The 13,519-nt window shown below is 35.8% G+C and overlaps 1 protein-coding gene across 1 annotated transcript; it reads left to right on the plus strand.

The window, feature by feature from the left end:
* Positions 1–520: 520 nt before the first annotated feature.
* LOC129890515 (uncharacterized) lies at positions 521–1,225 on the plus strand. The gene is made up of 2 exons (XM_055966054.1): positions 521–702; positions 793–1,225. Exons 1-2 carry the CDS (start codon positions 521–523, stop codon positions 1,223–1,225), a joined length of 615 nt encoding a protein of 204 aa, XP_055822029.1.
* The last annotated feature ends 12,294 nt before the right edge of the window (positions 1,226–13,519 follow it).

A 13,519-nucleotide genomic window follows, 5' to 3' on the forward strand; every position in this document is an offset into this window, starting at 1 on the left:
AGTGACTCATGTAGAGTTCTGGACTGCTATTACTATGTTAGCCCAAGTTATATCCAAACAAGAGGTTGCAGTTCCTCCTAATGTTCCTAGTATGACTTTAAGGTGAGGGAGTTTTCAAGGATGAACCCTCTAGAGTTTAATGGCTCAAACGTTGATGGAGATCCCCAAGAGTTCATCGATGAGGTATACAAGATAGTGAGAATTATAGGGGTGACATTGGAAGAGAAAAAGGAGTTGGCGGCTTACCAACTCAAGGGGGGTTGTTCAAGTTTTGTACACTCAATAGAAGTTTGAGAGAGTAGGAAAATGTCCTATTGAATGGGAAGCCTTCAAACTTGCTTTCCTTGACCACTTTTACCCTCTTGAACTAAGAGAGGCCAATGTGTTGGAATTTATTAATCTTTGACAAGGTGACAAACTCTCCGAGTATGCTTCTTTATTTTTTGCCAATCCACATAACTACATGAGTTAATTCATATCAAGGGTATCCAACTTGGTTGCTAAGGAATGCCTTACCGCCATGCTTATTAAGGAAGTGGATATATCTTGGCTCATAACGTTTACTGAACAAATTGAGGGAGAGAAACTCAAAGAGATGAGAATGAGAAATTCCAAGAAAGCTTGGAATGAAGGTGGGTTCTCAAATGCTAGGTCCGATGGTGGTAGTGGCCATTTTCAACAAGGCAAATGTTCCGGAAAGAAGTTTGTAAAGGATAGGGTGCCATAACTTAAGTCTCAAGGAGGAGGTGTGAATGCTACAAGCCCTTTATTTCCCAAGTGTGTAAAATACAGAAAGAGTCATGGAGGGAGATATTTCATTGGAACCGGTGCTTGCTTCAGATGTGGCAAAATGGGACATCGGAAATCCGAGTGCCCTTATGTTACTAACAAGGGTAGAGAAGGTTGTCCTCAAGGACAAGTTTCTCAAGGTGGCCAAGTTCCACAAGGTGCCCAAACTCAACCTAAGGGTGGTCAATGCAACAACCGGTTTTATGCTATTCATGATAGGCAAGAAGTGGAGGAGACTCTCGATGTTGTTACCAGTATCTTATGGGTCTTTCATTGTGATATTTATGCCTTGCTTGATTTGGATGCAAATTTGTCTTTTGTTACTCCATATGTAACTATGAGGTTTGATCTTAGCCTCGAAATATTGATGGAACATTTTTCCATTTATACTCCTGTAAGGAGCCTTGGAGTAACTGGTGAAGTTGCTGCCATATGACCAGGAGGTCACGGGTTTAAGCCTTGGAAATAGCCTCTGACAGAAATGCAAGGTGAGGCTGTTTACAATAAACCCTTGTAGTCCGGCCCTTGCCCAGACCCTGCACATAGAGGGAGCTTTAGTGCACTGGGCTGTCCTTTACTCCTGTAGGTGAGTCGGTTATGGTAAAAAAAAGTCTATAGAAATTGTCTCGTGTTGTTTTTTCACAAAGTTATCCCTTGTGATCTTGTTGAATTTGACATGATCGATTTTGATATTATTCTTGGTATGGATTGGTTATATGCCTCTTATGCATTCATTGATTGTAGAACCCTTAGAGTCAAGTTTCAGTTTTTAAATGAGCCTACTCTTGAATGGAAGGGTAATGATTCTGTGGTTAAGGTTCGGTTCATTTCATGTCTTAAGGCCCAAAAAATAATTTCCAAGGGTTGCATCTATCATCTAGTATGAATTAACGATGTTGATTCCGAGACTCCAACTCAATTTCAGTTGTAAATGATTTTCCGGAAGTTTTCCCCGAAGATCTTTTGGGTAATCCTCTTGAAAGGGAAATAGACTTTGGTATTCATGTCCTACCCAATATGTTTCCTATTTCTATTCCTCCTTACCGTATGGCTCCAGCGAAACTTAAGAAGTTGAAAGAGCAATTGAAGGATCTGTTGGATAAGGGTTTCATAAGACCAAACATTTCACCTTAGGTTCTCCCATGTTGTTTGTTAAGAAGAAAGATGGGCCACTCTAAATTTGTATAGATTATTGGCAATTGAACAAGGTCACAATTAAGAATAAGTATCCCATCCAAGGATCGATGACTTGTTCAATCAACTTCAAGGGGCTAGTGACTTTTCAAAGATTGACCTCCGATTAGGTTATCATCAACTTCGAGTGAGGGAATCTAACATTCCAAAAATGACTTTTAGAACTCGGTATGGTCATTTTGAATTTTTGTTTATGTGTTTTGGACTAATGAATGCCCCTAAAACTTTTATGGATTTGATAAACAGGGTGTTCAAGGAATATTTGGATATGTTTGTAATTATCTTTATTGATGATATTTTGATTTACATGAGGAGTGAGGAAGAGTATGACAATCATTTGAGGATTGTGTTGCAAATTCTCAAGGACCGTCAGTTGTATTTAGCAAATGTGAATTTTGGCTAAGGTTAGTTGCTTTCCTTGGTCACATTATTTCCGAAGAAGGAATTATGGTTGATCCAAAAAAGACCGAGGCAGTTAATAATTGACCTAGACCACTGAGTTCTTCCGATATTTAGAGTTTCATGGGCTTAGTTACTTATTATAGACGGTTTGTAGAATGTTTCTCTTCTATTGCATCACCTTTGACTGCTTTGACAAAAAAAAGGTGAAATTCTAATAGTCTGAGGCATGTGAAAAGAGCTTCCAAAAATTGAAAGATAGGCTTACCTTTGCTTTATTGTTGACTTTACCAAAAGGCTGCGGCAGGTTTTTTGTATATTGTGATACCTCACGAATTGGTCTTGGTTGTGTGTTTGTTATATCCCATACTTTTTGTACATCAGAATATTTTTAAGCTTCTCTAAAGCCTCCATGTGATCCATGTTATCCATGAAGTTATCAAATGATCCTAAGGAAGGGAGAATGTAACGCCCCCTATCTTACATAAACTAGTTCTATATGAAGTAGTGATGGTTTGAAATAGGTTTGGAAGGATTTGAAAGGGGTTCGAGGCCAAATAATTTATCACAATAATCAACCTACTTTCTTAAGCTATTGGTTTAGATGTCTTACATAATTAAGCTACTTGAGTACACGTCTAACTTAAGTAGCAAGGATCATACAGGTTCTTAAGGTAAGAGTAATTGCTAACCTAGTAAAAAGAACAAGTAGGTGATGCACCTACTTAGAATGTGTGGACTGTATTTAAATAATAAAAAAAGGTAAGTGGGTGATCCAACTACTTATGAACTTGCGGCAGGAATTAAGGAGGTGATGCACCTACTTTCTTAAAGTAATGAGCAAGATTGTTCTGGGATACGAGATAGAGATTTTTATTCCCAATTTTAATTAATACACGAATTGGTTATAAATTTTATTTGGTTTAGATTATTAAGTAGGGATTAGGGATTAATTGAGATTAATTAAGTTAATTAGACCACTAAGTAGTCCTTACTAAGACACATGGCAGAATGTGATTGGAGGGTGGATGATAGTAGGATACATGTCCACAATGGACACATGTCAAAGCTGGACATGTGTCACTCTTAGGGGCTACCATGGATGACCATTGGACACATGTCAAGGCTGTACATGTGTCACTCTTAAGGTCTATATATGTAATGAAAAATTAATGGCTAAGAACTCATTTTAGCTCATTCTTCTTTGAGGAAAATATAGATAAAAAGAAAGAGAGTTCAAACCATGGCAACTCACGGCCATGGCTGAGCAAGCAAGATCCCAAAATTTGATCCCCACACTAATTTTATAAGGTATTTTCAACCAATTGGAGGTGATTAACAATGTGAATTAATCATTGGGGCAACAAGAAGTCCTAACGTGAAATCCACACATTTCAGCCAAGTTGAGAAGCCAAGTTGTTAAGGTAAGAATTAATCATTTTTTATACATTTTAGGATGAATTTGGATGTGTTGTGAATGTGTAAATGTGAATTGGAGGTATGAAATTATGTATGTTGGCATTGGAATATTGTTAAAGCCGTGTAGGGGCTGTTTTATTTAGAAATGGTGAATCAATTTTAATTAACGTTTTAGTTGTTGTTGTCATGAGTTATATAATAAAAATGGAAGAATTTGATATTTCAAGTTTGAGTTATAATTGTAACATGTGGCTGTTTATGTTGAATTGAAAAATTAAGTATGGTTACGATTATATATTGTATGGTTATAATCGTTGGTGCTGTTCTAATCTAAAGATGATGGATTGATTTCGATTAATGTTGGAGTTGTTGTTGCCATTGGTTATATGATGAAAGTGAAGGAATTTGATATTTAAAGTTATAATTGTATTGTTATAAGAATGATCTGGGTTGGTTATGTTATTATTCTTGTTGAATTGAAGGATTAAGAGTAGTTAAAGCTACATTGTTGTTGTAATTGTTGGACTGTTGTAAGGTCATCCGATGAAGTGTTTTGGCTATAGATTATTAAGAGTAACTTGATTACATCATAGCCATTATGTTAAAGATTATGGAACGTCATAATGTGTGGGCTAATTTAGAATAGTGTGCGGGCTATTTCAGAACCTTCTTGAATCTTGCCTTGGCTAACTTTAATATAACACTTGAATGTGTGGTTGTTGATGTTTGCTTGGTTGTTATGTAGTTGGTTTGAATATAAGGAAAATATCGCCTAATTTTCTAGAAATGAGTTTCTAACGTTGGAGTGCATTTTGAAACCTTTCCGTAGCTTAACCATAGTTCTTGATGTCTTAATATAGGTTGAGAAACTATTGGACAGCGTATGCGTGTTGTGTTGTGAATAAGCACTGAAAGTATGTAAAACCTATCCCTTATTTTTTTTGGCATGTATTAGACGTAAGTGATGAATGATATAAACTTTGGGGTAATTCCATTCATAAGTTCTGAACATGATTCATGATCCTTATTTAGTTCTAGATGTTAAAACTCTTAAAGTAGTTGAGCTATTGCCCTCGAGCCTTCTATATGCTGAATAGTAATTGGATGTATAAGATCCTATTCCTAAAGACTCTACAATGACAAATGTCTCTGATTCGATAAGCTGTTTCGTATTATCTTGATACATGTCTATGATTCCTGAGGCTCCATTTGATATAGTCCATAGTGACATTCAAAAGGTACTTGAGATGACTACTGTCTTGATTTTCCAATGATGGTTCATTTTGGTTATTCTATTGAGTCTCAGGCGATGATATAATTATATATGGTTGCTCATGATATTCTACTCGTGCATATTGTTATTACCTCTTTCACTGAGTCTCGAGCTGGGTATGTTATCGTGCACAGCTCTATTACATCTACACCGAGTCCCTCACTAGAGGGACGGGTATGGTATAGTAGATGTATATGATTATATGATAATATAATGATACGATTATGGAAGCAAGTCCCATAATGGTCCAGGTATGATATATGATAATGATATGCATGATTGCTTCGTAAGGCACAGGTACAATGAGTTCTTAATTATCATACTTGTCTCTTGGGCTCTCTACTTCAGTTATGATCTTTCCTATTGTATTTGATGCTTTACATACTCAGTACAATCTTATACTGACCCCCTTCCTCGGGTGGTTGCATTTCATGCCCACAGGTATATGTACTAGCTTCGGTGATCCGCCAGCCTAGGATTCCTATTCAGCTATCTTGGAGTGCTCCTTTGTCTCGGAGCCTAGACTTTTGGTATAGACCCCTTTTTTGATGTATATATATGTTTAATTCAGGGGTACGATGGGGCCCTATCCCGCCATATGATACTATTGATACTCTTAGAGGTCTGTAGACATATGTGGGGGTTGTGTATATATGTGTTTGGTTATGCATATATGACTTGTATTTGTGATGTTGTATGTAGTGAAAACCTTGTCGGCTCGTGTATTATGAGTTTTAATTGATTGTTATTTCTCAGGAGATAGGTTACCCTGCTACATGTATGTAACACTTGAGATGATGTCCTTTTTCCACAAAGCCTCCATATTGTGTTTGGTTTCAGTTTGACGATGTCTAACAGATATGTACATGAGTGCCCAACTTGGGCACTAGTCACGGCCTACTGGGTTGAGTCGTGACAAAAGTGGTATCAGAGCATTCATCCTCAGAGTGTCTACAGACCGTGTCTAGTAGAGTCTTCTTTATTGATGTGTTGTGAACCACATCTATAAATAGGAGGCTATAAGAGATTTAGGATGTTACCTTTGTTTGATATCTAAGATCGTGCGATAGAGATGAGCCATAGAAAATAAGATTCCTTATACTAACTTTTGATTGTAGCAAAAAAATGATAACGATAGAAGAAAATGATTGATGATGTTAGAAGTTCAAAGTACACATGTGAACAACGGTACGAAAGATATAAAGGTATTGAAGTATGATTGAAATGTAAGGTTGAAGATCAAAAGGGAAGTAAACAGAAAAATGTAATAGATGCAGTTTGAGTTGAATATACGAGGTAAGTTCATCATTTTCATACTATTATTGATATTAGGAGCCCTATGTGGCTGTGATATGATATTATATATATATATATATATATATATATATATATATATGTCGGCCCCGTGAGACGCTGCTGGTATTTCTTGCGTGCAGGTTTTGAGATAGTAAGAAAGATAGAGGAAACTCTACCAAAATTTTTCTAGAAATAAAAAGAGAATGAGATATAGGTTTGTAATATGTCTTAAAAGGTAATGCCCACAATAATGATAAGATTTGACTAAGATGCAGTATGGCTGACCTCGAGAAATAAGTTAACTACAGAATAAATGGTAATAATATGTCGATATCAATAGGGTAAAAAGAAATTTGGAAATGATTTGTAATACTAAGAGATAATTTAGAAAAGGCCGAAAAATCTTGATAGAGTATTATATTAAGGTACTGACTGAATTGATATGTAGGAATAAATTGTGACGAGTTATACTTAAAAGAAGTAATAGTGTGATTAAGACAAGAGTACAGGGGAAAAAATTATGACAGATATGAATGTATTAATAAGGCAGCTTGTGAAATATGAAGGATAAGACTGACTAGGAAGGGTAAAAGGTTATGTATGCTTACTTCACCAAGTGTAATTAACCCATAGTAAGAATCATGAAAAAGGTTAAGAAGTGTTACACTATGGGATTGAATATGAATAGGATATAATGTGAATATAATGAGGATCGTTATGGATATAAGTAAAGCCTAGTGAGAAAGTGTCCAAAGATATGATGTAGTCCTCGTGACTAGAATATAAAGGTAAGTGTGAAATAGAAAAGCGAGCTATAGAACAAATAAGGAAGACTTATCAAGTTCTGTAGGGAAAGTTTTGAATAAAGGTTATATGATAACAGAAATAATAGCAAGCACAAAGAAAGAAAGAGTAATTGAAAGGAGGAAACAAGAAGAAAGCGAGATAACAGTGTAGCAATAAGTCATGACATGTTTAGCTCGAGGATATGGATGTAAAGGTGATGAAATTGCGAAAGACCAAGTTGTAGAAAGATGAGCAACGAGGTAGAATGGGTGCTAGGAAATGACTGATATGATACGAATAAAGATGGATGAATAGAATGCATTTTGGAAATGAGAAAAAGGATTATGCGAAAGTAATGTGTTTCGAATGATACAAAAGTAGCATAAGATTCCTCATGTGTAGAATAAAATATAGACATAGACAGGAGAAATGATAAGGAAATTCTAACGGAAGCACCCAAGATAGACATAATTAATTGAATACGAGTATTGAATGAAAATGGAATATATAGTTATGAACTTAAAGGTGTAGTACAACAACATGGTGATAAGGTAAGACCATTATTGAGGCAAACTTGGTATTTGTTGAGTAAGTTAGAAGCCTGTGTTGGGTACACAATAAGTGTAGAAAGGCATAAGGCATAAAGGGGCACTGCTTGCACACAACTTCACCTCAAAAATAGTGAAATCCTTAAGGGACAAAGACGGTAGGCTTAAGGAACAAATGATGCAATATAAATTCATCAAAAGAAACAGATGATATAGGTTAGGATAAAGATACTATTTCAAGAGAACTTTGGACAGTTATTGTCGGAATATAAGTGCTGCCTAAGTGAGATTGGAACAACTACAATACTAATTAACTATTGATGGGAATGAGTGGAATGTGACCTTGGATGAGTTGTTACATTGGTCGCATTACTCGAGTACAGATTATCAGATAAATTTTTTTACTATATATGGCAAGGGTCTCATTGCTTCGTGATTTAGTCAAGGTTTTGTACGTGGATAATCAAGTGATATATTATAAAGAAAAATATAGATATGGTACAGTACCAAGTGAATTGAAAAAAAAGATTAGATGAATTTGAGATTGGAAATAGGGACATAGAGCAAAGTATAAATGAATAATGGTATAAGTACACCCTTAAGGGGGGAAGCGGGTACGATAAATACAAGTGCAAGATGGAAACAATTGACACTACAATATATTTGATCTAGATGCTTAAACTTCAAATAAGATCCCCAAAAATCAGAAAGGTTATGCAACCTACGAATGTTTGCACGTTAAGAATGAGACCAAGTGATTGAGTACATGGTAAAAGGAGTAAGGGTTCAATAATGATAATGCATTTATGATATTTTGGGTATGTTACAGAGAGATGCAAATATGGGTTAAGCCAAATTACTGAGATAGAATAAGTACTAGGGAAAATAGGACATGGCCATGGTTGGACCAAAGATCTATCCCGATACCGATTGTAAGATAAGAGAGGAGAAGGCAAGATAAAGCATGAAGACTAGCGAGACTGTCATGACCCAACCCCGTGGGCTGTAACTAGAGCCCGAGTTGGACACTCTTATACACACCTGTTATGTATAATCAATCAGTAACTAAACATGATATGTGACTTATACAGGTAGAACGTCATCTCAAAACTGTCACACACACACACACACACACACACACACACACACACATATATATATATATATATATATATAAATATATATATATACACCAAAACCACCTGTCTCCTAAGGAGTCACATTCATTAAAATATAACATAGTACATAAACCAACAAGGCTGTCATAACGTGTGGGAATGTCCCAACTATAGATATATATATATAGACGAGGCTTCCACTACACGCAATATTCCAAAATATACACGTACATAAGCAAGCCGACAAGGCTGCCACTACGAATGGGAACGTTCCAAACATAAGTCATACTAGTACAGCTGGATAATATCTATATAAATCCACACATGTCTATAGACCTCTAAGAGTATTAACAGTAGCATATGATGGGATAGGTCCCCGCCATAACCTGGATAACAAATATATACATCAAAAGGATTGGTACCAAAAATCTAGGCTCTGGGATAATGGAGCACTCCAAAAACAGCTAAGTGGAAATCCTAAGCTGGCGGATCCCCAAAATGAGTATCTGTACCTACGAGCATGAAACGCATCCCCTCGAAGAGAGGGGGTCAGTACGAAATATATACTAAGTGTATAAAGCATAACATATCATAAAGGAGATCACATCTGAAATATAATCAAGAAATCACTATACCTGTGCCTTACGAAATAAAATTATGCATATCATTATCATATACCTTACCCAGCCCATTATGTGACTCAGTGCCATAATCATATCATCATAACACTATATCATCATATACCGTACCTGCCCTCTACTAAGGGACTCGGTGAAAAAAATCGTGTACACGTATATTGTACCCGACCCATCATGGGACTCGGTAAATAATACAGTGACACTATACATGATAACATATCCATCCCAGGACTTGGTGAATAATACAATAAAACTATGAACGAGTAGAATATCATGAGCAACTATATACAATTAGATCATCATTTAAGACTCAATAAAATAATCAAAATAAACCATCATTTGAAAATCAAGACAGTAGTCATCTCAAGTACCCTTCAAATGTCATTATAAATTATACCAAAATATGAATTATACAAAAATAGGACGGCTGGAATCATACACATGTATCAAAACATAATGATATAATTTCTGGAAATCAAGAATATTAGCCATTCTTGTGTATCTAAGAATAAGAGCTTCTTTGAAATTTATACATTCGTCGTCCGTTTGTTTCATATGGATCATGTCAAAAGATAGAAAGATTTGCTTTACATATCTTTAGCGTTTATTCGCACACAACACGTATATGGTTCCCAATAGCGTCTCAACCTATATTAAGACGTTAAGCACTACAGTTAAGTTATGGAAAGGCATAAAATGTACTTTATCGTTAGTAGGTCATTTCTAGAAAGTTACGCAGCATCTCCCCTATATCGTTCACTCTCCCCACCTCCCAAGCAACCATACAATCACTAAGAAACATCAACACTCACATGTTCAAATGCCATGTTAAGACTAGCCAAGATGAGATTCAAGAATACTCCGAACAACCCACATAACATTTGACTTCCATTAATTATCAACATGATGACTACGATGCTATCGAATTACTCCTAATAGGTTGCAACCATCACACTCTACCGAAATGATTTATAATAACACAACAATTATATCCATACAATGCATAATTGTAACTACACTTAATCCTTCAATTCAACACAAGCAGCCACACGTTACAACCAACCCTTAGAACAATTACAACTCCAACATAACAACTACCACATTAATCAAAGTTTATCCACCATTTTTAGATTAGAATAGCCCCAACACGGCCCAAATGGAGATTTAACATTAAATATTCAATCCTATCACCTTTAACACATAATCCATACCAATAATAGCAACAACAACAATCAACCCAATCTAATTCAAGCAACTCCAATTCTGCCTATTTCAACACCAACACTAATCATAAAATTTTCTTACTTCCAATTCCATTTAAAAAAAGTTAATCTTTTCATTATAACATCATTTCTAGATTAAGGCAACCCACATTCATAACATCCGACAACAATCTAAATCCACATACAACTACTATATCTTTAAGTTATCTTTAATGATCCATAGTCTTAACGTTTTCATTAAAACAACCCTACAACAGCCCAACTAACATACAACACAACATATATTCTTAACTATCATTAATCTTACAAGCTCAACAAGAACAACAACAACACATCCAAAAACCCCTAACTACTAACATAAAGATGCTTGAAGACCTTGCGAATACTTGTGAACACACCAAGGAAACCACATACGATTTTTACACCTTATGTCGTACTATCTTTTCATCAAATTTTTATGAGACATAACAGCAGCCACAAGATAACTATATCACCTATTCATATGCAAGTAAACATCATTATCACTATAAACCTTATAACAGCCCACAAACCAATTTAACTTCAACTTTAACCATTAAATACCTTTATTCTCATCATAAAATCCATGACAATAACAATCAAAATACTAGGCAAAATCAGTTCACCATTTTTACATAAAACAACCCCCATGGCTTCACTAATATTACAGCATCAACACACATGATTTCATACATCCAATACATATTTATACACTCACAACACGTCCAAACTTACCCTAAAATGTCTAGAAAATGATCAACTCTTACTTAACACCTTGACTCCTTAATTTGCTAAATTTTTTGAATTGAAAAGATATATATTTCACTGTAGACCTTTCAATTAGTTCGAATACTTGAAGAAAACTAATTTTGATCACCAAGCTTAGAGCTCTCCATGGTCAGCCACTATCGTGAGGTTTCAAGAGTATCCATGGCATGTTTGTGGTTTCTCCTTCAATTAAAACATAATGGTGAATATAGAATACTTCAGGGATTTAATGGTGTAAGGAAAATAGAAGAGCTGGCCGTGCTTAGTGGAGCTGCCATGGCTGGTCATGGCTTTCTCTCTCTCTCTTTACCTTTCTCTATCTATATTTGATGAAGATGAGAGATTCTCTCTTCTTGAAGAACCTTCTAGAGTTGGGAGTGTGTTATACCTTGTATGTTTATGTCACGATCCAACCCCATAGGCCACTACCGAGTTCCGACCTGGACCCTCATATATATACCTATCAAATATAAGAACTATATATATGAACCCCAATGGGTTATAACATCTTCTTATACATGTAGTCTCTTTTATTTTTATCCTACCATGAAAGGGCACGCAAGTCGACAAGGCTGCCATAATATAAAATCATTTACAATGCATCGTATAGGCACAATTGAAACAATTTTACAAACAACCCATATACACATGTCTACAGACCTCTAGGAGTATTAACTGTATCATATGGCGGGATAGGGCCCCCGCCGTACCCCTGAATAAACAAATATATACACCAAATTACCAGCATCAAAAGCTAGGCTCCAGAATAGTGGAGCACTTCCAATATAGTTGAGTGGAAGTCCTATACTGGCAGATCTCCAAAATAAACATTTGTACCTGCGAGCATGAAACGCAGCCCCCAGAAGAAAGGGGGTCAGTACGATACATGTACTGAGTATGTAAGCATAAAATATTATAAAGAAATTACAGTTGAAATAAGGATGCAGGGGGCAAGTATAACATTTATCCATCTACCATACCTGCATCTTATAAAATAAAGTCATACATACTATCATCACGTACTGTAACTAGCCCGTTCGAGGACTCCGTGTAACTGCTACCTTATTTTGTCATCATAAACACATATGTATCATTAGCGCTGTGGCACGTGTAACCCGATCCATGTATCATATAATAATGCCGAGGAATGATGGCCTAATCCGTAGCTCATACAATAATGCCGAGGTATGATAGCCCGATCTGCATATTATATAATAATGCATATATATGCATGTAAAACTTGGTAACATATCAAACATCCTTCAAATATCATCATAAAGTATGTCCAAGAGCCTCTAGGTATAGGAGCTTACGCATTCAATCACTATTCAGCATATAGAAGGCTCAAGGGTCGTAGTCCTACTACTTTAAGACCCTTACCATTCAAAAGTGAGTACAAGTAATGAGTTATACCCAGAATCTATAAATGGAATTACCTCTAACTCATATCATATATCATTCCACTTACATTAAGACAAATCAAGAGAAGGAAGGGATAGGCTTCACATATACTACTTTTCATCACAAAAAAGCTTACAAGACAATAACTCAACTATCGCAGGAGTTCTAACATCAAGAAGTGAATGATATTTACGAACCATATTCGGGGTTCTATAAATGGAATTATCCCCACAGTACATATATCAACCACTTATGGCTAAGACATGCCAAGAGAAAAAAGGTGTAGCTTTACATACCCTCTATTTTTCATCATCTAGGAAATAGTGGGAGGCACTAACTTAATTAACATAGGAGCTCTCACTTCAAGCAGTAGGTAAGGGTCATGAATCATATTCGGAGATTTATGAGTAGATTTGTCCCCACATTTCATATACACATCATACTTAAGACTAAGACATGCCAAAAGAGAGAAGGGGTAGCTTTACATACTTGTAGTAGCTCATTTGTAACCCATCTTGCTTTGTTACTCCTTCAGCCTATTTAACATGAAAGTAATACCAAGATTATTAACTTTCCACTTTCCAACCTCCAAATCTATGACCAAGTATCCGTAGAAATCATTTCCTTATTTACTCCTCTTGAATTGTCT

This window comes from Solanum dulcamara, chromosome 5 (genome assembly GCF_947179165.1).
Source record: "Solanum dulcamara chromosome 5, daSolDulc1.2, whole genome shotgun sequence".
NCBI classification, from domain to species: domain Eukaryota; kingdom Viridiplantae; phylum Streptophyta; class Magnoliopsida; order Solanales; family Solanaceae; genus Solanum; species Solanum dulcamara.